Here is a 24,661-nt window from a genome sequence, read left to right on the forward strand (position 1 = left end):
CATTCCTCTTTGTGGGCTGGGCTTGCAAGGTCTGTTCGTAGTGGCACCTCCAGCTTCTAGTCACGTTAATGCAAATCCTGGAAGAGAATTTGAAAAAAGATCTCTCTTTCTCTTGGAAGGGATAGGATTTACTTGGCTAGCTGTTTTCCACTAAGACGTTTTCCAGCAAACCATGGTGTTGAGTGATGAAGTAAAATAGATTCTCAGAGTATAAATGATATGTATGACTAATGGCCTAGGGTGAAGAGAGCAAATTGAATACACTTTTCATATAATTTATCCTGGTGTAAATGCCCTATCAAATATTTTATTATTCCTTCTCCATTTTATTTTATTTCAAGAATACCGGGAAACCAGTCAAACATCTTTTTTCCCGTGCCAAGAGATGCATATGGCTACCCAACTGGTCTAGGATAATAGAACTTAATGATTCCAAACTGGATGCCTAAAAAGACAATTTTGAATCCATCAGTACAATGAAAATATGAAGCTTTTTAGCATATGCTGCATTTGAACTACACACATATATCCATGCTAAACCAATCTCATTTTCTTCTTCATGCATTCTTAAGCTGAAAGGGTTATTTCATAGTGCTGTGTGCATGTTAAACTGTATACTGAACCTTCATGAAGAACAGCAGATCAAACAAATGCAGACAGTTGTAATAAACCAGAACCATTTTATTGCAGTTTTAATAACGATGTTTCAGGCTGATTGCTCAAAAGCTGCCAAGAGCCCTTGAATAATAAAATTGGAAACATCTGATCTTTCTCTCTTGACAAACCTATCTGGCCATGTTCACAATACCTGAGATATTTCCAGAACTTGTTGTGGAACATTCAACCACTTTTCTATGCAAAACCCATTTGTGATAATGCCTCAGGAGGAAATTTTGTTGTGCTTAGTGTCTTAGGCCATTGTGCTTAGGCCATTCAGATGACCCAAGACATGAAGCTTAAACTCTAGTAAACATACAGCCCAAAATGCAATTTTAAAAGAAAAATCTGCCAATGGAACACTTGTATGTCTTCATCAAAATGGAACTAGTTAAGACACCTCTAAACTACCTGGAAAGCTGAAAACAGAAAGCATGTATTTTATGCTACATTGGCTATAGAAAAGTATGAAAGACAAAATCTCTCCTTCTAAACAAGCAGACAAAAAAGTACCCTAAAAAGGTTACATTGTTTCTACTGTAGCTAGAAAACTGAAATTTGGCACAGGTATAATCTATAGCATCCTAATTACTAGAAATGTCTGAAAATTTGGTATTTTTACAACTGACAATCCAAATGTGAGACATTAATATTACTTCATAACATATTAGCATTCCAGTGAAGTTGAAATCAAGTGACATTTTGTAGTTATATATCCTACTTTACAGCAGACAGCCCCCTTTTGAAGACATCCTGTATGAAGGTCTGATTGGCCCAAGTCTAGACAAAGAATTCTAAGGGGGATTGGGAGCCATCAACAGTTAGTACCTGGATAGCACCTGAGCAGGTAACTTAGTCACTATTTTCCCCATTATAGAGTGCTACATTTTTAACAGACTTGTAGTAATTATTTCTAAGTTGGCTCTATAATGAAAAGTTAGCATATGTAAATTTTATGCAAATCTATGCCCTCTTATGACCTCTTTGTTTGGTAGTCCATTTCCTCTTTTGGGGCCACCCTACAAGCAAGAAAGAGTATGTGCTGCTAATATTCATGCAAATTTCATTTCCCCCTCATCCTATTAAAACAGACTCAGAGACACCAGAAGATCAGCAGCCTGAACATCCCAAGGATGATCAGAGGAAGAAGGCTGTTCTTGTAGTCAAGCCTAGCTGGTTGATGAAATAGAGGAAAAGGTGCACCATGTTTTTTAGGACCCACCAACTGACAGCATTGTCTTACATGCTTTGGGACACAGCTTTGCTGTGGAGGGAGAAGTTACACTGAACTGAGCTGTGAGCTAATGTGTGTGTGTGGACTGTGGGGAGAGAGTGTGTGTTCAGACTAAGAGAACTAAGAAGCTTGTGAGCAGAGAATTTTTACCATTCCACAACATTAACAAACTGTATTTTAGGAATAGTTGGGATCCCTTTTGAATGTAGTTTTTAATTTAATATTAGACCTCCTTAAGCTCCCCCTTACATCTTACAAACATATCCAGGGTCCTTGATCAGGCTGGGATTCAGGGAGGGAAGGTTTTTTTAAAAAATAATAGTAAGGTTTAGAATGCAAACTGCATTTTCAGTCACACTTTAATAGGGATTAAACTATTCATATTGTCTGTAGGAATTGAAAGGAGGTTGAGAAAATAAATTTGCCATATTGGCTTGAAGAATTTTATAATGTGTCTCAGTAGCTGATTCTTGACAGCAACTTGCCAAATTTTTAGCTGAGGATCAAAAGCTAACTCAGTTAGGGTATGTTCACATTAGCGGCTTGAAATGCAGCAAGGTCATTTTCCCCTGCGTCATTTCAAACTGCATTTGCATGGAGCTGTCCACAGTAGGCAGGGGATGGGAATGTCTCAATACACACAGGGAACTGTTGGATCAATTCATAAACCTCTGATGGATGATTTAGAAGGATGAGATCGGGCATCAATTTCACTGCATGTGTGTGCCAGTATCCATACTCAGCAGAGTTACATCGCAATGCAGCTCCTTTCTTGGAAGCATCTTTGGGGTTGAAGGTACACACAGTAGGCAATAGATACTCATGGATGCCATAAAGATTCAGTCAAGTGTAGAGGTTTACTTGACAGGCATAAAAGCATGTTGGTAGCAAATATATACAGACATTCACCACTGCCATGGTCAAGGCAAGCTTAGAGTCCAACAAGAGTCCAAGACTCTCTCTCTACTTCTCTCACCGTAAGATGCAAGCAAGTGACTTACAAGAAGTTACACAGAACTCTTGTTATCAGTATTTCCTGTCACACTACGCATGTCCAAAGAACAGTTCCCACAGAAAATGTCCTTGCATAGACAAAACAATCTCAGCCTTCTGCTTCTTCTTGAAACTTCTTCTCTGTTCTTCTCTGTTTCTGGAACAAATGACTCTCTCACAAACAGAGAGAAAATCCAACAGGAACTCCTATTCATTAAGCTCTCATCTGTGCTTCCGTGGTGACCTGAACTTGCACAATGGCTGTTAGAACGTGGAACAAGTGGTCATGTGAACATACCCTATTTTCTAATCAAACTAAAGCTGGTTGGGGGGAATGTAGCAAGCAACAGTATTTGTCAAGGAACTACAGGATTAATATGGATCAACATATTGCGGTTTCAAAAATTAGCAGCAGGAGTGCACTGGATGTGGCATAAGTGCTAATGTGATTATACCGTTGGAAAAACACAAGGCAAGAAGCCTTCCTGGACTGATAACCTAAGGAGGCAGATTCTGAAGGGAAATAGAGGAGAACAATTTGATAATCAAGAACAAGTTGCAAAGCTGAAAATCTCTGCTTTAGATCCATATGTTTAGTTTTATACGGAGATGAGAAAGTGTCTGGATGGCTAACTACCTCAATACTTTTTTATATTCCTTGCTTCAATAGTGTCCACATTGCTAACTGTTGTGATTTGATTGTCATGGCCGTATAAGCAGTTTGTGAACAACTCAAAGCACAAATTCCAGTTATCCACATATGGGATTCTCAATCACCAGACAAAAGTTGTACCAGTAGCCTGCCAGAAGTGAATAAGGTACATTTTTGTGGTATTAGGAAACATGGTTCTATCACCTCTGATTTGAAAGAGAGGCAAACATATTTGCATAGATTTATTATTATTTTTTACCGTGTGCCTTGCATCACTTTGCCCCCTTATCTTATGTGAAAACGTTGGTTTTGCACTCTTTTTGCTTTCTTTCTTTCTTTCCTTCTCCCTCCCTCTCTCTCTCTCTCTTTCTTTCTGCTAGTACTGTATAAGAAATCTGGGGAACTATAATGACAAGTCTTTTGGCTGTCTGCTGTTTTACATTTTCCTGCAGTGAAAGTGAATAGCAATTACATTAGCCAATACTCTACAAAGCTTCCAAAACTAAGATTAATTACCAGATGTTCCAAGAAGCTTAGCATCATCACCCCTTTCAGGCCCATTGTCCTTGCCTTGAATGTACATGCTTTAGTTGGCCCTTTGACACTTCACACAATACGCTAGACTGTTTCAGGGAGCAGCATGCTGCTCCTTAAATGAATTGGTTTGGTTTCAGCACAAGTCCTTTCCCTCTGTCAGTAATTCATTTGCAAGCTGTACAAGAAAAATGAGGACTCTATATGGCTTCTCTTGATTACACTACAGATTCCCTCACAATCTGAATTTCAGTTGGAAAGAATCACCACAGGAGTCTAATCTTCTTTTGCTCTCAATGGATAGGGATTAGTGTTGATAGAAGCTGTATGTGAGACTCCCTCACTGCATCAAGAGAACAGTCCCTTCAGTTAGTATCACTGTTGGAACAGGGACTCCAGCAGTGTTAATATCTTGGAGAATTTGGAGCACAATTTTTATGGATGTGGCCACAGCAACACAATACAAAAAAACCTCTTAAACTTCTATTAAATTGGACAGTTGGTACAGCAGAAATGCTCTTAACATGAACCCGTAATGTGATTTATGCACAGGATAACATTATTATGATCCTTGGTTCTGCAAATACAATTATTTGCCTATATTTGCATAGATGGTGTAGATTCGATGTTTATTGTCTCTGTGAACTAGCAACCATCTCTACAAATCAGTCTTGCAATCAGTACTTGAAGGGACAGCAAGGCACTAACAGCCCTCAACAAACCTATGAGTGAACTTTCTGTTCATTCTTGCTTGCAGAGCAATTGTGTGAGGCTTAAAGCTCCCATTTAATTTCAGTCTCACAAATGGAAGCTATCAGAAGTTACCATTTGGCTTACTTAGGATGCAATAACACGGAGATGAGAAGTGCTGTATGAAGGGGCTATAAAAGGTAAAGGTAAAGAACCCCTGGATGGGACTTCCGGAGGCTGCGCCATCGGCAATGGCGGAATCCCTCTAGTTCCGAGGGACTTAGCTCCGCGGAAATCGGGTCCTGCCGCTACGGCGAAGCGGGGACCCCTCTGAAACCACAGGTGGGTGAAGCCTGTGACCGTGGGACTTGGCGGGCACCTTCAGCGCCCCCCCAATCTGCAAAGGAGCCCGGTTACGGGCTCCGGAGCAAAACGGGGTGTCTGGCGCGGTGCTGAGAGTCAATTGCTTCTTCCGTGGAGTGAAGCCGCACAGCTGTTGCCGGAGAGCGCTGACCTTTTTCCTGTGACAATTCGGCTATCAAACAACTACCCGTGAGTAGGTCAAGTTTAAAGACTGGGGGAATAAGGGGGGGGAAAGTATTAATTTGGCACCGAAGCGGGAAGGTGTAAACAGGAAGTCCGCCTTCCGTTTCTTGTAAACAGATCAAAGCAAAGACTGTCTAAGCCAAGACCTTGAAAATCGCTTTAAAAAGACTCAAATCCTAACATCAGTATAAGAAAACTCCCTCCCTGAGTTGCAGGAGAGGGGAGGGAAAAGGGGGAAGTATTTTTTGCCTGCAAAAAAAAAGAGAGAAAAGGGAACAAAGACCACCACTTAATGCCTGGGAACGGACTGCCAAGGGGCAATAGAACTGCCGTACTGTGAATCGCGCTGTTTATGGACAATGCAACTTTTTGACAGCTAACTCTGTAAGAGAGATACTTTGATTCTGAAGGGTTTCTCCGGACTTGAAACTGTTGCTTACTTCGTTAAAGGGGGGATTTGGGAAAGTTGGAAAAGTTACTTTATTGTAACAAGTTTTGACTGTTACTGTGTCCCCCTAGAGGAACTTTGAAATTGCTACAACTGGCCAGGGAATTTTCCTCTCTAAACTGGCCAGGGGAATTTTCCACTACAAAACAAGCTCTAACCGTGGGACTGACCTTGATCCATAGATAAAGTGTTATGGCAAACTTGCCTCAGGAAAAATCAACAAGATCGGGTAAAATTAGACTGCAGCAGCGAAGAGCATCAGCATCTGGCCCTTCTGCTCCACTAGGGGAAGATTCTGCTCAAGTTGGGCTAAAAGGAATGGCATCTGAAGAGGGTTTAGCTTCAGCATTAGGAAAAAATTTTGAATCTTTGGAAAAATTAAGCAAACAAGTTGCTGAAGCAACAACTAAAATTGATCAAAACACTTTAAGCATCAATAACTTGGGGCAGAAGGTGAACTCAAATACAGAATCTATTGAGAAACTGCTGCAGGAATCTACTTCGAATCGAAAGACAGCTGAAGAAGCAAAGGAAAAAGCATTGGCTGTAGAGGAAAAGATACCACCGATATGTAGGCAACTCGAGGATCACAGGTCATTGCTGTCTATGATTGAATTGAAAGAAAAACAGACAAATTTAAGGATCAGGGCTGTACCTGAACTTGAGAAAGACAGTTTGAGTGATTTTCTTACGCAGGAATTTGCAGACTTTTGGAACTTAGACTCAGATAAGCAAGATTTCAAGATAGTAAGCGCTTTTAGACTTGGAAGAGGGGGGAGAAAGAACAGGGTGAGAGACTGTTTGATTACCCTCCGAACAAAAGAGGAAAGAGACAAAATATTGAGTCTGCACTTCCAGAAGACTTTGGAAATACATGAATCAAGAGTGGAGATATTTAAGGTCATCCCGAAATACCTTTTGGATCTTAGGGCTAATTACGGAGATCTGGTGGCCCTGTTGAGAGGAAATAGAACCGTTTTTAGGTGGGAATTCCCCCAAGGCCTATCCTTTACCTTTAAAGGGAGAAAGTTTAAAATAAGATCAGTGGAAGATAAAGAAAATTTTTTGAGAGAGCACGGAGAAGACCTGCAAAAAGAAGCTGAAGAAGAGCCAAGAGCATTAAAACCAGGAATACAAGACATAGTACCACTACCTTTGGGACTGGACAAGCTAGAGAAAGTGATACCACCGACAGAACAAGAACAACTACTGGGTGCAGTTGGAGGAAAAGCAAAATAAATACACCATGTCTCTGCAAATATTAAGTTGGAATATTCATGGCTTTAACTCCCGGAGAAAAGGGAAAAAATCTTTCATTTATTGAAAAAGGAACAATTGGACTTGATTTGCTTACAGGAAACACATGTGATAAGGCTACATAGGAAAGTATAGATTAATAAAAGATTGGGTCAAGAGTTTATTTCATCGGACAAGGTCAAAAAGAGAGGAGTAGTAATTTATGCAAAAGAGAGGCTATCACCGAAATTTATCTTTAAAGATGACCAAGGAAGATTTGTGGCAATTGAAATCCAAACACAAGGAGAGAAATTTTTGATAGTAGGAGTATATGCACCAAACGAGGGGAAATCTGAATTTTTTAAGAAGTTGCATGAGACATTGTTGGACTATATGGATTACAACATTATTATGATGGGAGATATGAATGGAGTGGTATCTACAAACATGGATAAGTCACAGAGACAGGTAGTTACTAAAGATGGCAGACTACCAAAAACTTTTTTTGAGATGACTGACAATATGGACTTGATTGACATTTGGAGAACAAAGAATCCCTTGGGTAGAGAGGGAACTTTCTTCTCTGAAGCCAAAATGACATGGACAAGAATTGACCAAATCTGGATAACTAGAGGACTGGCTCCCAAGATTCGAAAAGCGGAAATTTGCCCTAAAACTTGCTCCGACCATAATGCTGTGAGAATGGACATGAAACTAACACCAACTGGTTCCTTTAGATGGAGGATGAATGACACCTTGTTTAGAGATGCAGAGGTTACTAAGAAGGCCCAAAAAAACCTTGAGAGACTATTTTGAGATAAATATGAACACTACTATGGAAAAAAGAGTAATCTGGGACGCAAGCAAAGCGGTTATGAGGGGGTTTCTAATTCAACAGAATGCAATAAAGAAGAGAACTCAAAATGAGAAAAAAGATAAAATTTTGGAGAAAATAAAAGAGGGAGAGAGGAAATTGAGAGCGAAACCAAAGTCACAAGAGATTCTGAGAGAAATAAAGTTATATCAAGTTCAATATATGAAAATGATGAACCAGGAAATAGAATGGAAAATCAAACAGATGAGACAAAGGACATTTGAATCGGCTAACAAATGTGGGAAACTGCTAGCCTGGCAAATGAAAAAAAAGACAAAAACTCAACACTATTACCAATTTGGAAGTGGAAGGAAAGAATATACAGAATCCAGTGGAAATTAGAAAATGTTTCCAGAGGTATTTTAAACAGTTATATACACAAGGGCCACAGAAAGAAACTGACATAAATCAATTTCTAAAAACAAATGGACTACAAAAAATCTCTCAAGAAAATAAGTTAATGTTGAACTATAAAATAACAGAACAGGAGGTGGAAGGTGCCATCCAGAATATGCAGTTGGGCAAATCTCCAGGGCTGGATGGCTTAACCTCAAAATATTATAGATCTTTGAAAGATTGGATAATTCAACCACTAAAGGAGGTCTGCAATGAAATTTTGGAGGGGGGAAAAGTGACAGAGTCATGGAAGGAAGCCTATATTACACTTATACTGAAAACTGAGTCTGAAAAGACACAACTTAAGAACTACCGCCCCATATCCCTGCTTAATGTGGATTACAAAATTTTTGCAGATATCTTGGCTAAAAGGCTAAAAAAAGTATTAGTGGAGGAGATACATAAAGACCAAGCTGGCTTTCTCCCAGGTAGACACTTGTCTGACAACACGAGGAATATAATTAACATTTTGGAGAAGTTGCAAGTGAACATTAACACTAAAGCAGTCCTAATCTTTGTAGATACGGAGAAAGCCTTTGATAATATTTCTTGGAGTTTCATGAAGAAAAATCTTCAGGGGATGGGGGTTGGTCAAGGGTTTGAAAATGGTATAGGTGCAATTTACTCAGAACAAAAGGCTAAACTAATAGTTAATAATGTGGTGACAGAGGAATTTAAGATAGAGAAAGGGACACGACAAGGCTGCCCAATTTCCCCATTGATAATAAATGAAAAATGAAAGACGCCATATTTAACACAGGTGCACTCCCTTGTCCAAACAATCAGGAACAGACGGATAACCTGATGACATGGTGCTGCTATCACTCTCCTGCTTTGGTCTCAATAATCTACTGGCAGCCTTCAGTATGTATTGCTAGCAGGATGTGCCTTCCGTGAATTACTCCAAGATCAAAATTATGGTTCTTGGAAAGCATAGTCCCAGATTCAAATAGAAAATGGAGCAGTAGAATCTAGAGCAAATGCATTCCTTTATATACCTTGAAGTCCTTTTCACTGAGACACTGTGGTGGAAGGGGCATATCAAGGCTGCAAACCTAAGGTGCAGAAAGCTTGTGAGACACTAATGAAGTTTTATTTCATGGTAGGTGGAAAGCTGTTTGTAACTGCTCTTAATTTTTTTTACTAGTAAATTGGTTCCCCAGATGCTTTATGGTACAGAGGTTTTGGGTATCAATATAAAAGCCAGTAAAGGACTAGAAATGGTGCAGAATAAATTTGTCAGAGCAGCACTCTCCCTGCCCAACGGGACATCAGTGTTAGATGGTTGTATATTTTTATTGTATATTTAGTCTCTGTCAATGTTTTGGATGTTGTCATGGTCATTGGCTAGCACATTAAAAGTTTGATTTGATTACCATACATCAAAAAGTAAAATACTGTTTATATATATAATAGAAACCTTAATACTTACACTATTTTAGATAACAGTGAGAACTGATTATTGTCTTCTATAATCTTGCTGCTATTAACTGCTTATATTTATTATATATAATGATGATAATTTGTTATTTGTACCCTGCCTTGCCCCAGCCACTCTATAAAGAAAAGTTCTTTCTTTATTATATAAAAGAACAAATATTTATTGTTCTTTTATTTCTGTTTATGTAAAAATTTTAAGAGAAATAAATTCTTAAGGTAAATACTGTATGAGGAATGCTGTTAAAAACAGGTTTCTTAAAATTTGAGGGACTATACTTCAAACTGCTTATTCTAGATTCAGTTTGTTCTTTCTCTGTAACTAACAGCTATTTATACACAGTTGGCAGTTGATAATTATCTCAATGTTGTTCCCTATTTGATTCCACAGATTAGATATTATGATCACTTTTCGTTGTTTACTTGTTTACATTATTTCATATGGCATAAAGTAGATTTTGGAATGCTGTAAAATGCATAAAGTAAAAACAAAGGAAAGATCTTCCTTCCTTCCTACATGTTGTGAATAGGCAAGCAATGTCTTACACCCTGTGGGGAATAAAAGCTCTATACTGAGAGTGTTACTGAGAGTGTTACTTTGTCCCTGTTGCCATGGTGCTTCTGCTCTCTATTAGCTTCAGATAAGCCCCAAGTTTTAACTTTGCATCTCACAATGAAGTTTTCTGGTTGTCATTATTTGAATCTCTCTCCTCCTGACCCTATTACACATTCAAGTCTCTAGGTAATAAATCATGAAACATAATTTTTAAAAAGGTTCTTTTTAAAAAGGTTTGATGCTACCTGCCCAACCTAAGATAGCCACAACATTCAGGTTCACAATGTCTAAGCACCATAAACAAAAGCTGAGTTATACTTTTCTATCTATTCAGCTTATGAATAAAAATATTTTATGCTAGTGTAATTTAGCTAGGGTTTTCTAATTAGGTACATGGTCTCCAGGAACATAATACAGTACAATGTTATATGTTTTAAATTATTATGTGCAGTGCTTTTATTTTCTAAAAAAATGTTTAGGGGTATTCTCATTTTCCCACTCATACTGAAATACTGCCAAAGGATTATTTCATGTTTCAGAGATAAGCTCCTCCTGAACAGCACTTTGCCTCTCCCACACTCAGACCTGAAACAGAAGTATTGTGCTATAGATATGGAAGCGGAAGTTCACAATTAAAGGTGAACTTATATAATTCACTCTCTCCAAAACAATATAAGAACTGAAACACAACTATACTTTGAAATTAACACTCTTCTGAATTCTCCATAAAAATGCATATATTTGTGCAAATAACATAAAAGTGTATTATTTAAGGTGAAATTGGTTTTGGAAAATGAGTATATTATTCAAAATTGTATAAAAATGTATACAGTAAGTGATATTCTCACTAAGATGCTGATGGATTTTCATTACGGCCTTTTTTAATAAAAAAAAATCCAAAATGATGTACAAATGCAGAGAACTGAACTTTAGATTAGAAAAATGAGTAACGGAGAGAAATTGAACTTCACAGTCACCTATCCATAGCTATAGGAAGTGTGTGTACAATGCCTCATCCCGCTGATAAACCCCTTCCAGCTCCCCCTTCCAGAGAAGCGGGACAGTGATCAGAAAGGAGCATGTGGGTAAATTTTAGGTGGGGAAAAGACGAAGGTGAAGCAGGAGATGATCAGGAATGGGACGGAAAGGATCAGTTAAAATTTACAATTTCTTCACATATAATTCAGGTTAAGTTAACTGTGAATAATTCCTTTATCCTTCCTTCAGCCAAGCATATAATTGAGAGAAAACATGTCAGAAATGCCTTATGTATTTTCACTCATCACTTGTTTTCTTTGTGTGCTTTAGAAGGCTTTCCCCTGCCCCCAGTCATATGTGCAATTTGTTTTGATGAAAACCTACCCTCCTCCCACTATAGTGCTAACAATTCCATTTATCATGACAGAAATCTAACATTTCCTACCTGTATGGCTCCCTCTTCATAGCAAAATGGTCATCTGACTTGTTCACCATGAGGAAAGTGTGCAATTTTCCATGCCACTATTCAGTTTGCAGAAACATGCTAATTGTAGGTTCTGCTTGTGACAAATGAGTCAGTTTGATAAACTTCAAAGGAGACCTGAGAAGGAAGAACAAGTCATTCAGATTATGAGAATACACAGCAGCACTAACAGGTTTATTTTGCATTTATAAAAGAGCACATCCAAAGCAACAAAAAATGCCCCTCTTCCCTTCCTCTTGCTACCAAACTGGGCACCACTCAGCTATTATTATAGGCATAAATCCTACCTATTTGCCCGAACTCATTTCCTGTGTGTTGTAACCTGCATCTCTTCCATTCCAATAAAGCTCATTTAAGCATTATCCTCATTAGTATTCTCAGGACCACATTATATTATTAGGGAAGGCATTTCAAGTGTACACTTAAACATGTAAAGTATGTTTAGCAAAGAACCATATGCCCCACGTTCAATCTCTGCTATCTCTGGATAGTGTGCAGAAACACTCGTGTCTAGAAATTTGGAGAGCTGCTTCCAGTCTGGCCGAGCTAGACAAAGATGCCATTCACACATGAATAGCTTTAAAAAGTAAGTAGTGTGACTGGGATCCTAACTGGGATGCTTGCATGAGTCTGGGGAGCCTTAATCCTTTGCTTCCTGTTGCAGTTCCAATTCAGTTTGCAAGGCCCACTGCCTGAGCTTTGCATTGGGAGAAACATTTCCACTGGTGCAAATGAAAGGTTTTATTTCAGTACAAATAGCACGAGTGAATGTGTGTGTTAATTATCCATATCAGGACTGGAACATGGGGGAAAGGGTTAAATTGCCTCTCACTCCCCTACCAGGGCCATGATCCAAACTGTGGCCCTCACACTTAAAATTTACTTTTAAGATATTTGGAATTGCCCAAGAAAGATGTAAAGTTATTTTTGTATGCCACAACTGCTGCTCGAATCTTAATAGCCAAGAAGTGGAAAACACAAGAACTACCAACTGTGGAAGAATGGCAGATGAAGATGATGGACTTTTTTGAGCTAGCTGACCTGACTGGAAGAATCCGCGACCAGAAAGAAGAGGAATATCAAGAAGATTGGAGGAAATTCAAGGGGTATTTGAATATTGTAATATTAAAAATTAGAAGTTACTTGAAAGTATCAAACAGGCCTAGGATTAAATTAGGATTTATTTAAATAAACGGGATTTAGAACACTAAGAAAAGTGAAGAAATTTGATTATAACTGGAATATTGTTGTTTAATAATGATATTGGAAAGCTGTTACATTCAGATACAAGGAAATTCAGAAGGGAGGAACTAGAGGAAGTCAAGTAACATGTTTATAAGGTTGGATTTTTAAATAATTAAGTTTGTTTGTGTTGTTTATCTGTTTGCTGTTATTTTTTATAGATGTATTTTTTTCCTCTTTTTTGTTTTTGTTTTGGTTTGTTTTTTGGTTGTGCAACGTTTGTTGCAGTATGTGTTATAATTATATAAAACTTAATTAAAATTATTGGGGGGAAATAAAATTTACTTTTAAGATTGCTTATTGCATACATGGCATCTGGTCTAGTTTTGCCCTCAGGATGGGCAATACTAAAGCTAAATGGAGCAACGGTCTGGCTTATATAAAGCAGCTTCCAGTGTATGTAAGAATGAAACAAACCCAAGAGTAGGAATAAAGGTTCCCAATTATTACAAATACCATAACTATGCAGTTCTGCCATCTGCCTATCAGACAGAGATAGTCAAATAAGTAGCCAACTCCACTGGGGTGTGTGGGTGGGTGAGAGGAGACAATCCTCTTTACCCCTCCCCATCTATTCCTGTATCTGCAAGAATTAGAGTTACCTCTGTCTGCTTGCTGTTCCTTCATGAGGAAGCCTTTGGCTTATCGTTACTGCAACTTCCTCTTAGGCTTCTAAACCATTGGGAGGCATGTGGAAACTACTCCAGCAGCCTTCTCCAGTTGCATTGTTCTTGTACTGCTGGTCAGACTACTCATGAGTAAGCAACTAGTTTAGCAGCTTCTGAAAGTCTAAGGTAAAGGTACCCCTGACCGTTAGGGACAGTTGCAGACGACTCTGGTGTTGCGCACTCATCTCACTCTATAGGCCGAGGGAGCCGGCGTTTGTCCACAGACAGCTTCCAGGTCATGTGGCCAGCATGACTAAGCCGCTTCTGGTGAACCAGAGCAGCGCACGGAAACGCCGTTTACCTTCCCGCCGGAGCGGTACCTATTTATCTACTTGCACTTTGATGTGCTTTCGAACTGCTAGGTGGGCAGGAGCTGGGACCGAACAATGGGAGCTCACCCCGTCGTGGGGATTCGAACCGCAACCTTCTGATCGGCAAGCCCTAGGCTCTGTGGTTTAGACCACAGCGCCACCCACGTCCCTTAGTCTAGCTGCCACCAAAAGAAGTCAATGACTACAGGGGTTTGTTTGTTTTTGTTTCCCTTTTGAAATAAAGGCAATAAGGCCAGTTTAGGACCACACTGAATGGCTTTGTCCCTGATCTCACCAACCACCTTAAAGATATCTATCCAAAATCATAATATTTTTCCACAGTGCCACATGTAAAGAAAGATCCAATCTCCTTGCACTCTCTACAACATTGAGGACTCATTGCACTAAACATACAGCTAAGAGCTTGCAGGGAAAGTGACTTTTAAAAAGGAATTGGCCCTTAGCTAGTAGCTACTGAATGAAAAGCTCATTTTCTGCATATAACCTTCCATGCATCAGCATCTATTGGCATATCCATATCCTGCTTTCCATAGCACCTGTCGTCTGCCATTAGCTGTGCCTGAAGAATTCTGGGGAAAACTTAAATAATTTTAATATTGTTACACAAGCCCAGTGCCTGCCTCTCTCTCCACCAAGCAAAGGCCACCAAGCAAAGGGTCATTCTCCCTTTGGAGAACAGAAGACATGGCAGAGACTGTCATGCTTTAAGAAATAGGATTTACAGTCCGTGTGGAGAGAGTCCAAATCTTATAGCATGGCCCAAAGCATTGCAGGCAACCTTCTCTCTTCTCCACAAAGATGGATCTCAGCCTCACTTCCTCCTTCTTCCCAAAAGCCCCTTGCCCGCCCCCCAGCAGTTACACTGGCAACCTTCCAAATCTCCAGACTCTGGTCACACCTGGGATAAGAAGTTACACTGTCTTTTTAACGACCCACAATGGCTCTCTCCAGGCCCCTAGTTTGGCCAGGCTACCCAGGAATTCCTTTGCAGCTTATATTCTCCCTTCATATCACAGATCTTAGCATTTATTATTTTTAGTGTTTAGGGGACCCCACCCCCATCCCGTTCTGTAACAATATGATTAAAATAAGTTTAAAAATAGGGTTTGTGTGAAGGTTTGCATGCACAGCTGTATAACTTGCCACTAGAGTTGGTGATAGAAAAAAAACAATAAGGCAAATTTTCAGGTTTTTGTTCAGATAAAAAAGTCCAAGGAATTTCAAAGAAACTAATAAGACTTTCATTAACAGTGGTACATTTTGTCAGTGGGACTTCATTGTAGCTCTGAAGATTTGTGTCTGTTTAATTAAAAGCTGTGGTTACACTAACAGCAAAGAAACATAATTTTAACTTGCTAACCATATGATAGACTGTGAAATCCTTAGACCTCTCCTTGGATATACTTTGAAAAGAGACTAGCTGCATTTTGTTACACTTGATCTTAGCCAAAAGGCCGAGAAGCATTTTGTTAGATTCTTTGTTTGACTTTGGAGATAAACAGACATATGGGTTTGTGAATGACGAGTGATGACAAAATCCATCTTGGTAGAGCTACTTTGCATTCCTCCCTTCTGACTCTTTCCTTATACAGTTACTTCATACAACAGTATGTTTAATGTACCAAAAGCCTATTACTGTGAGGTGTTTTTTTAAAAAACTACCGTATTTTCCCATGTATAGCACTAGGTTTTTTTCCCTAATAAATTATATCAAAAATTAGGGGCGTCTTATACACAGATAGTGCTGAGGCCATTTTCTTAAATCTGAGTTTTATACATGGGGGCATCTTATAGACAGAAAAATACGGTACATGAGCAGACAGTGTGGCCGGATTTCACACCCACTGCTTCTGCATTTAAGTATTTCTATCTCATGTCAGTAAAAGAAACTCTCTACTTTATAGCTGCTGGCACATTCATTCACTAAAAAGCAGGCAAAAACAAATCCACATCCAAAAGCAGCCAACATGTTATGATAAAAATAGCCAACAGTGCCACAATTTAAACTGCAAAAGGGAAAATACTGCACAAGGGGAATAATAATAGGCACAGGGGGAGGGAGATCCTTATGAACAAATATATTGTTAAAATATGCTAAAGGTTGAGTTATTTGTGCCAATAATTTTAAGAAGACTTTCTAAAGTGCAACAGTAAGTCCAGTCTATAGCATGGTAGAACGTGCACTTTGTATGCAGGATGAGATTCAATCTCTAGTTCCACCACATAAAAGGATCTCTGACAATAGGGATGAAAAGGTCCTGGTCTTAGGCCCTGGAGAATTGTAGCCAATTGGGGTAAACAACAAGGTTAGGATGGGGAAGCAGTGGCCCTCCAGATGCTGTTGGACTCCTATCAGTCCCAGCTAGCATGGCCAGTGGCTAGAAGTGATGGGAATTATAGTCCAACAACATCTGGAAGGACACCAAATATTGTAGTACAGGGATAGATGGACCAAAGGTCTAACTCAGCATATTTCCCTACCATTTGACAATTTATCCTCACCACTAAATGCTGAACTGCTGCTTTCTCTCCAAAATAGAAGTGGCAGCAGGAAACATGCTTTTAAAGAATTGCACATTATGTTTGGCTTGATTCTCAGCATGCCTGACTCAGGAATTTTAACTGTTTGCTTGGGCTTTTTTCAAGAAAGGTGTTTGCTTATGCGGTAGGATTTCCTAATGCTAATTGCAGCATGCGGGTAGTGCTGGTGTTGGGGGGGGGAGTGTAGATTTACATCAGGATAGTGGCTGAGAGGGAAGGGTTAAATCTCCCTTTCCCCACATACTGCAGTCCTGGTGAAAATCACCACCTCCCTCCAGTACAGTGGTACCTCGGGTTAAGAACTTAATTCGTTCCGGAGGTCCGTTCTTAACCTGAAACCGTTCTTAACCTGAAGCACCGCTTTAGCTAATGGGGCCTCCTGCTGCTGCCGCGCCGCCGGACCATGATTTCTGTTCTCATCCTGAAGCAAAGTTCTTAACCCGAGGTAATATTTCTGGTTTAGCAAAATCTGTAACCTGAAGCATATGTAACCCGAGGTACCACTGTATCTTGCATCTGCTGCTTCCAGAGGTGGTTGTGAGAAGCACTTCTCAGCAAAAGACCGCCTCTCACTTCCGACCCTCTTTGGGCCCAGGCAGAAAGCAGAAACGAAAGGAAGCGCTCTGCTCACTCACCTTCTCTCTATGGCCAGGAAGAAATAGAGAGAGTTGGCCATCACCTCATATTCTCGCTTCCTCACATGCCCTCTCCTTCGAGGTGGGGGCACAGTGGTGGGGAATAGGCCCAGGAAGATCAAATTCTCTATTGTCCTCCACGCTGCTTAGTGAAAGAGGGCAAGGAAGGTGCAGCTGCCGTTCCGAAGATTAGCCAGTCTTTTTTTGTTCACTCGCACTCGAGATCTGGAAGGCCTTGTTGGGTTTGATCCTTCCTGCTGCAACACCCAGGGTCAGTGGCGTAGCGTGGGGGGTGCAGGGGGGGCGGGCCGCACCGGGCGCAACATCTGGGGTTAGGGCAAATCCACTGGTTAGGGGGCGCAAATCCATGGGTTAGGGGGCGCAAATCCACGGGTTAGGGGGCGCAAATTACTTGCCTTGCCCCGGGTGCTGACAACCCACGCTACGCCACTGCCCAGGGTTGCCAACTTGAATAAAATAATTGGGGGTGGGGGTGGGGACGTAGGTTAGTCCCACCTGGTATAATCAATCAGCGCGCTCACAACATTTGAAGGGCAATACCCATCACCTTTGTGGCGCCAGTCCCCTCAAATATTTTAATGGGTGGGGGAGCAAAGGGACCTCAGCCCCTAGGAGCTGGCTCCTCTGGCAATGCCCAAATAGAGAGGGCATGTGAGCGCCTACAGTTTTCCACAGGTGAGAGATCCAAACCAGTGGCACTTAGTACTTGCACCTGAGGGAGGAAAAAATGGAAGGCGGAGACAGTGCTTGTTTTATATATTTTCTTTACCAGCACCAGATGGTGGCTGGCTCCTTGGTTGCCCTTCCTTGAGCAAAGCGGCAATGTTAAGCACTTTTCCTCCTTTTTTTGCTTTGTTTTACGTGCAGCTTGTAACCAGCGTGCCTGACTAGCCAATGTTACTCTCCGCTCGCTTTGGAGTGTGTGCCTTGTGTTTTAAAAAAGAAAAACAGTTTGTTCGACGACGGCTTGTCTTGGCCTTCCGAGCAGGAGGATAAAATTCAGGGACCGGCGACTTTCTTGAGGAGAAACGACGGGGCCGCCACTCGACGACCGCGCGGCGGCCATTCCACACACCCCTCCCTCAGCTTTTCCCGCGCTTTCCCCACCGCCCACCTTTCTCGGGGCGGGGGGGAGAACGAGAGGGTGGTCGTTGTCGAGATTTCATCTTCCCTCAGGCGCCTCCTCCTCCTCCCCGTCTCCTCCCCCTTTTGCTCGGCTGTAGTAGCGGTTGCTGCGCTCTGGGCTCTACGAGGCACCGAGGAGACGCGCTGGTACTTGAGGGCTGGGCGAGGCGAGCAGCTGCGGCAGGAGCCCAGAGTCTTTTCGTTTTGTTTCTCACCATCTCCCTCAGTCAAGCAACCGACCTAAGCAAGCAAGCAAGCCAGACGGGCGAGCGAGCGAGCAAGGAAAGACACTTGAACCGTTTCAAAATGGCCCATCCCTGAGGGAGAAGAAGAAGAAGCAAGAGCCATCCTCGTGCACCAACCGCCGCCGATTCAAAAAGAGAGAGAGAGAGGCGGCGACTACTTGGCGACGGCTTCGCTGAGGCGCTTTGTTGTTGGAAGTGTCGGCGAGTTGTTCCCCCCCCCCATCCACCCTACCCACCCGCTTTCTCCAATGGTCCAAAGTGACATGTCCAAATCGCCTCCCACTCCAGCAACGGCGGCGCAGGAGATGCAGATGGAGTTGCTGGACAACCCCCCGGCTCCAGTCCCGGCTGTGCAGGTACAGTTATTGAGGGGTGGAGGGGGACAGAGAGGGAGGGGCTGCTCGCCTAAAAATTAGGGGGCGGCTTTCTTTCCGTGCGGCCCCCGCCCCCTCCATATGGCCAGGGGAAACCTTAATGGTGACTCCGCTTCCAGATTGTTGCTCTTGGGAGCCAGAGTTTTCGAGGCTTCACTTGGCAGTAAAATCCCCTGCCGCCGCGCCCCCCCCCCCAAAAAAAAGAATCCTGCTGGCTTCCATCTTTTTTACTTTACAAGGTAAAGCTGCTATTCGAGGGGAAGAGCAAGAGAAAGGCGAGGAGACTCCTCTATTGAGCAATCTCAGATTGGGCACAGGGTGAAATTCTGCCCCCAACGGCGTGTCGACTCGGATTTACTTCCCACCGAGTTCAGTAGGACTTGCTCCGGGGTCTGTGAGCACAGAATTGCAAGCTAATGTTCCAGCCCTGTGAGTGAGTGGGTTTACTCAGAAGTAGGTTTTGTGTGTCCAGTGGGATTTTGTCACATGCCAATGTGTTTAGGGTTTGCAACTCAGAAGTAAGCCCCTCTCTGTTTTTATAAGATTTATGTCCTAGTGTAACTTCAGGATTTCAGTCTGGAACAGTTTCGTTCTTAGTTCTTTATTAGCATGCACCGGTGTGAATGAAAAGCTTTACCTATAAGCATGCGCTCAAATGTGGGTGGGATTGCTGGCTATTTGTGCCCTTAATTATGACTGCAACAGGGTGCTTTTGTCTCCACACGTGAGTGTTCATCACCTGATCACGGTACCATCACAAATAACAGACCCATATTTCACTGGTCGCCTGCCCCCATCCCACTCACCACACCATGTACTTTAGTGGAACCTCCTCATGCTTTACTGCCACTCATCAGTTAGCCTGCAGTGATCAAACGTAGAAAAAGCAAGTGTTGTGTGAACCAGGCCAGCGGTGGTTATATTTTACCTTAAATGGTCTGTAATAGGTGCCTATAGATCTACCAAAATCTTGTCTTTGTTCAGAGCCAGAAGCAAGTTCAGAGTTAGAAGCAAGTATAGAAGCAAGTATTTGTTGTGGGGAAATCAGAGCAATATGAATGGCTCAACTTTGGAAAGTTGGTGGGAGAGGGGAAACTCTGGGCAGGAAAATTCATGTTTTCCCCTTATGGGCACATGGAGAGATGTGGCCAATGAGGAGTTATTAAGGCAGGTTCTTGTTGCATCTGTTTTAATAAAACACATAATATGATTTGTTGTATACTCACAATAAAGGTGTTAGAGGACCAGAGTGAAGAGAAAAAATGTGCATGTGTAAGTTTAAGAGCAGGGCAAAAATTCTAACTCATGTAATGACAGTACAGAACAAGTACTTTTGTATGTTGTTGGGGTTTTTTTTGTTTTTGGTTTTTTTAAATACTCTGTATCATGGGGTGTGTTAATGTAAGCAAGCCATGATGTTTAATAGCTGTACTTAAAGCCAGACAAATAGTTTTTGTTATCTGAAAAGTACATGTGTAGGACTATATTGCCATGATTTCTTTCCTTAGCATATCAGTTGTTTCAGCAACAATTTTCTACATGTTACTTTTGGTTTTTAAACCGATATTTCTTTCTCTGGTTTTCAATGTTACTGACAAGGGAACTATTTTATAGATATATGTGTGAGCATGTTTATGAAATGTGTTCCTTACCGTAGTTCACACTTCAATTCCATTTTTGAGTTAGTTAACTGCATAAATTGCTGCTGAATGTTTTAAACTCATCAGGGATATGACAACATCTTATTGTGCATGGTGTTTTTAACCTAATTAATTATTTTAATGTTGGTGAATGAACAAAAACAATGATAAATGCATTACTTGATTGGAATATTCAGCTAAAAAGTATTCTGGAAGGACTCTATTCGTATTGCTAATAAATATTAAAAGATCATTGGCATATCCACCAAGCTTGTCTAACTCCATTCATTACTTTTGCTCAAAATCAGACTTTATAGATTTCATCAGCTAATATCCCCACTACCTGTACAACTACATTACATGGCGATCATAATTATGCCCCAAAATGTATCTTTTTCTCAAGATACATTTCCCATTCTCTGATCTGTTTCAGGGTTGCAATGACTGGTTCTTTGTAGTGTAAAGTGACCCTGACCTTTTGTCTTAGTATTAAAGATCTGATATCAAAAACATGGACCGCTACAATTGTTTTATTTCATACTGCTGTTATGCTGGTGTCAATGTGATAAATTCTGCATCATAGACCTTCTTTTGGGGGACACTAATGATGAATAAATGAAACATCTACAGTTGAAAAATATCTTTCCTTTTCACTGCATTTTCCCCTTTATGGACTTTTTGCAGTCGTAACTGTTGACTTTTTACATAGAATAGCATTACAGCTTTAAACAATGAAACAGGTGGGTTGGGAAAGTGACTGATTTTGGTCATATGAAACAATAGTGTTTTTCTGTTTAGACAAAAACAAATGATCCTAATAACCTTTTTAAATAAGACAAGCCAATGCTGTTTGAATAAACATGCAATTCACTGGCAATTAAAAATTTAATGGCAGGTTTTTTTAAAAAAACAACCCTGATATATTACTCTGTTAATTAAACTTTGAATTTTAATTGAGTGACAAAGCACTGCCTGTGCCTTTTATTTATTTATTTATTCATTCATTTATCAATTTATTTTATTTTTATTTTTGGAAAAACAGCTTTTTGCAATCGTACTCAAAGTAGTCTTTAAATAAATCCATATTGAAAATAGTAGAAAAATTAAAAGTGAAGAACAAATGAATAAGATGAAATGCAGTTAGAGTTTATAAACCTCCAACTGGGAATGCCTGGCCTGCATAACTTTGCAGACAAAGATTTTGGCTTGAAGAGTCACTTGAACCAGTGGGAATCATGGTGAGATGGGGTCATGTACCTCCAATGTGTTTCCCTGCTGTCTCTAACCATAATAAGCTCATTAGCTGTGAGATAAAGTACAACATGCATTTCTCAAATTCAGGATGCAACAAACTTGACATTGAACATCTTTGTTATTGTCATACATCACAGGCAGGTCCATCATTTGCAGAAGCACCCATAGGATTAAGTACTGTTGCTATTGATGGAAAGCATTACATTTGATAGATAGACAGATAGATGGCCAATTTGTTATCTCTTCTTGGAGCTACTGCAGGATCTGGGTCCTTCTGCTCACTTTGCTTTTTCTCGTCTTATTCCATTCTTCCTATGGAATTAGTATGACCTGGTGGGCTTCTCTCTGGGAAGAAGTTGAATTGGTGATGCCATCCTCCTGCTACACCAGAGATTTAAAGCGGGATCCCTGCATACAGCAATGGGCAACTTGGTAGGACTGCATCACTCACCTCTACTCCATCCGGCAGAGTGGCTGCAGCATATCGGGATGGAGCGAGGAAGAGGCGAAGGAGCTGTGAGGTTGGTATGGTGCAATCATGCCAAGGGAGCCAATCTGATGCTCCTGCCATTGTGTTTGTACCACGCCAGCCTTGCCACCAATATGCCACTCTCCCTTTGTCCTGGTATGCTGCAGCAGCTCAGCAGGATGGAGTTCAGGTGTATGGCACACCCGCACTATGATGTCTGCTGCTGCCAGTTTATATGTTGTTATCCTCAGTATGTCAGAACAAAGATCTTGCAGAATCATTATTGACTTGTCTCTGTCCTGCAGCACTTGCAGCTTACACAGCTCAACTGAGAAAGCATCTTTAACAGGAAAGGTTGCCAGCCTAAAAGCAGTGTCTCTGGGCAGAGAACAAGTAACAGTTGGTTTGGGTGCTAGAGAGCTGTGCACTTGCTCAGTGCCAGCCACTCCAGAGGCAAAGTCCAGCAGTATCTCTTTAATTCAGGAATTTCACCACATTCCCTCCTCTGGAATGTCAGGAGCCTTAAGACCATAAGAGCAGCCCTGCTGGCCTTTCTAGTCAAGCACTCTGTTCTTAGAGTTGCCAACCTGATGCTTATGGGAGCCCACAGGCAAGGCAAGAGCTGTTTCCTGCTCTTGATTCCCAGTCACACTGCCTTTGATATTGGAGCTAACACAGCCATCATGACTTGTTGCCACTGATACATTTATCTTCTATTTAATTAACTGGATATAGCTTATTTGGAGAAAAGGGAATTGCTATCTATAAACCATGCTTTTGTAATCTGCAAGCCTTAATATTATAATATGCTCCACATAGGATCATGCCTGAAAAGTGTTTGAAACCTTCTGGTGTTGCAGAATATGTTCTACTTTCCAGTCAGAGTGTACTTAGTTAGCACCATGTGATGCTGATATATTTTTTATTTTGTGTTTTATGCTTTAACATTGTACACCAACCTAATATTTTATGGCATGGAACCATATGTTTATAAATACATGAACTACACTTCCTACCACTTAATATCCAGTTAAAGGCAGTAAGTAAATCTTCCCTGTTCAGGGAAGTTTTTAATCTGTGATATTTTAGTGTATTTTTGGTTTTCTATGGAAGCCGCCCAGAGTGGCTGGGGAAACCCAGCCAGATGGGCGGGATACAAATAATAAATTATTATTATTATTATTATTATTATTATTATTATTATTATTAAGTATTTTGAAATGCAAGTGTACTGAACTGATGTTTGTCACTGTTGTTGCTTTTTGATTCTTCTGTTTGTTGGTTTATCTGGATTTTTCAGTTATTGTTTGGCAGTTTTCCTTAAGGTTTTTGTTTTTTATTCTGCTTTTTTGTTATTTAGTTGCTGTATATTTAATACTTGCTTTGGATTGTCTTCTGAAAATATAAGGCAGCATAGAATGCTTTTAAATAAAAGCATAAGTTTTATATAAAAATAATTAACATCTTAAAAAAACCCCATGTTGCCTGTTTAATTAGAATTAATCAATTACGTAGGGACATAGGAAGTTATAGGAGTCAGGCTATTAGTCCCATCTAGCTCAGTATTGTTGACACTGACTGGGTTTAAAGCAGCAGTCCTTCCCAGTCCTATCCTGAGATGTGAGGTATTCAAGGGACCTGTTGTATGCAAATCATATGTTCTTACACTGAGCTACACATGTTCCCCAAATCCATAAATGGTTTTGGCCCTAGTTTTCACTAAGCCCAGTATTTTAGTAAACATTATTTAACTAGCATCTAATGAACAGGACCAAACTGCATTTAGAAGATTGCTGGCATTCATCTGTCTCAAGAGGCAATGGAGTGTGCCACCAGGGCTGAACACAAACTGCTGGAGAATCCCAGTGCCTGCTGTGGCTATGGAGACTGGTAACTCGTAATTCCTGCCTCCCACATTGTTTTTTGCAGTGTCAGCAGCACCAAATTGACCTTTCTGGGGTGTAAGCATGGGGCAGTGTGTACGGAAATTCTGGGCTTCCCAGATTGCAAGATGTCTCTCAAGGCCTCATTGATGTGGTCCAAAGGAAAGCAGAGCACCAGCTTGGCTGCAGGAGTTGCGAGAAGGAAGATAGGATGCATGTATTGCTATGTTCTTAATTTGACCCTGTTTTGTCAAAATTGGTGTGGGGGGGGGCATCATTACACTCTGGACAACCTTTGTAAACGGAGTTAGTACAAATGGATTTTCATTTTGTTGTTGTTGCTTTTGATCTTTCAGCTTGTTTGCCATCATTTTCAAACCTTGGGAATAACAGTAACAAAAAACCCCATTATCCATAACATTCTCCCAAGGGTTCTTTAGGATACACAAGCTTTCTGTACATCGAGCTGCTTTGAGTGAGTGGGCTGCATTTTTAAATGCCCCTGCTAGGGAACAGA

General features: G+C 40.7%; 2 protein-coding genes and 1 long non-coding RNA gene across 6 annotated transcripts in view; 2 read left to right on the forward strand and 1 right to left on the reverse strand.

Annotated features, from left to right (window-relative positions):
* The window catches only part of SLC39A12 (solute carrier family 39 member 12), a 36,904-nt gene extending 18,791 nt beyond the window's left edge, over positions 1–18,113 (forward strand). Inside the window, exon 9 of the mRNA XM_083580136.1 lies at positions 18,022–18,113. Coding sequence (XP_083436262.1) covers positions 18,022–18,041 — 20 coding nt within the window. The 3' untranslated portion in view covers positions 18,042–18,113. The remainder of the gene's footprint in view (positions 1–18,021) is intronic.
* LOC310746278 lies at positions 661–17,400 on the reverse strand. Of its 2 annotated transcripts, none has more exons than XR_014540567.1 (3): positions 17,134–17,400; positions 11,677–11,832; positions 661–3,982 (listed from the first exon to the last, which is right to left on the reverse strand). It is a non-coding gene; the product is annotated as an uncharacterized lncRNA (long non-coding RNA). The 2 variants fall into 2 exon arrangements; XR_014540568.1 differs by having other exon boundaries at positions 17,000–17,400.
* A 210-nt stretch (positions 18,114–18,323) lies between the features above and the next one.
* The window catches only part of CACNB2 (calcium voltage-gated channel auxiliary subunit beta 2), a 122,438-nt gene continuing 116,100 nt past the window's right edge, over positions 18,324–24,661 (forward strand). For 2 of the 3 annotated variants that reach the window (XM_083579614.1, XM_083579616.1), the window contains exon 1: positions 18,324–18,880. In XM_083579614.1, coding sequence (XP_083435740.1) covers positions 18,773–18,880 — 108 coding nt within the window. In that variant the 5' untranslated portion in view covers positions 18,324–18,772. The remainder of the gene's footprint in view (positions 18,881–24,661) is intronic. The other variant, XM_083579618.1, reaches the window with a different exon arrangement.

The sequence above is a fragment of the Podarcis filfolensis genome, assembly GCF_964270895.1.
Source record: "Podarcis filfolensis genome assembly, chromosome: 12".
Taxonomy (NCBI): domain Eukaryota; kingdom Metazoa; phylum Chordata; class Lepidosauria; order Squamata; family Lacertidae; genus Podarcis; species Podarcis filfolensis.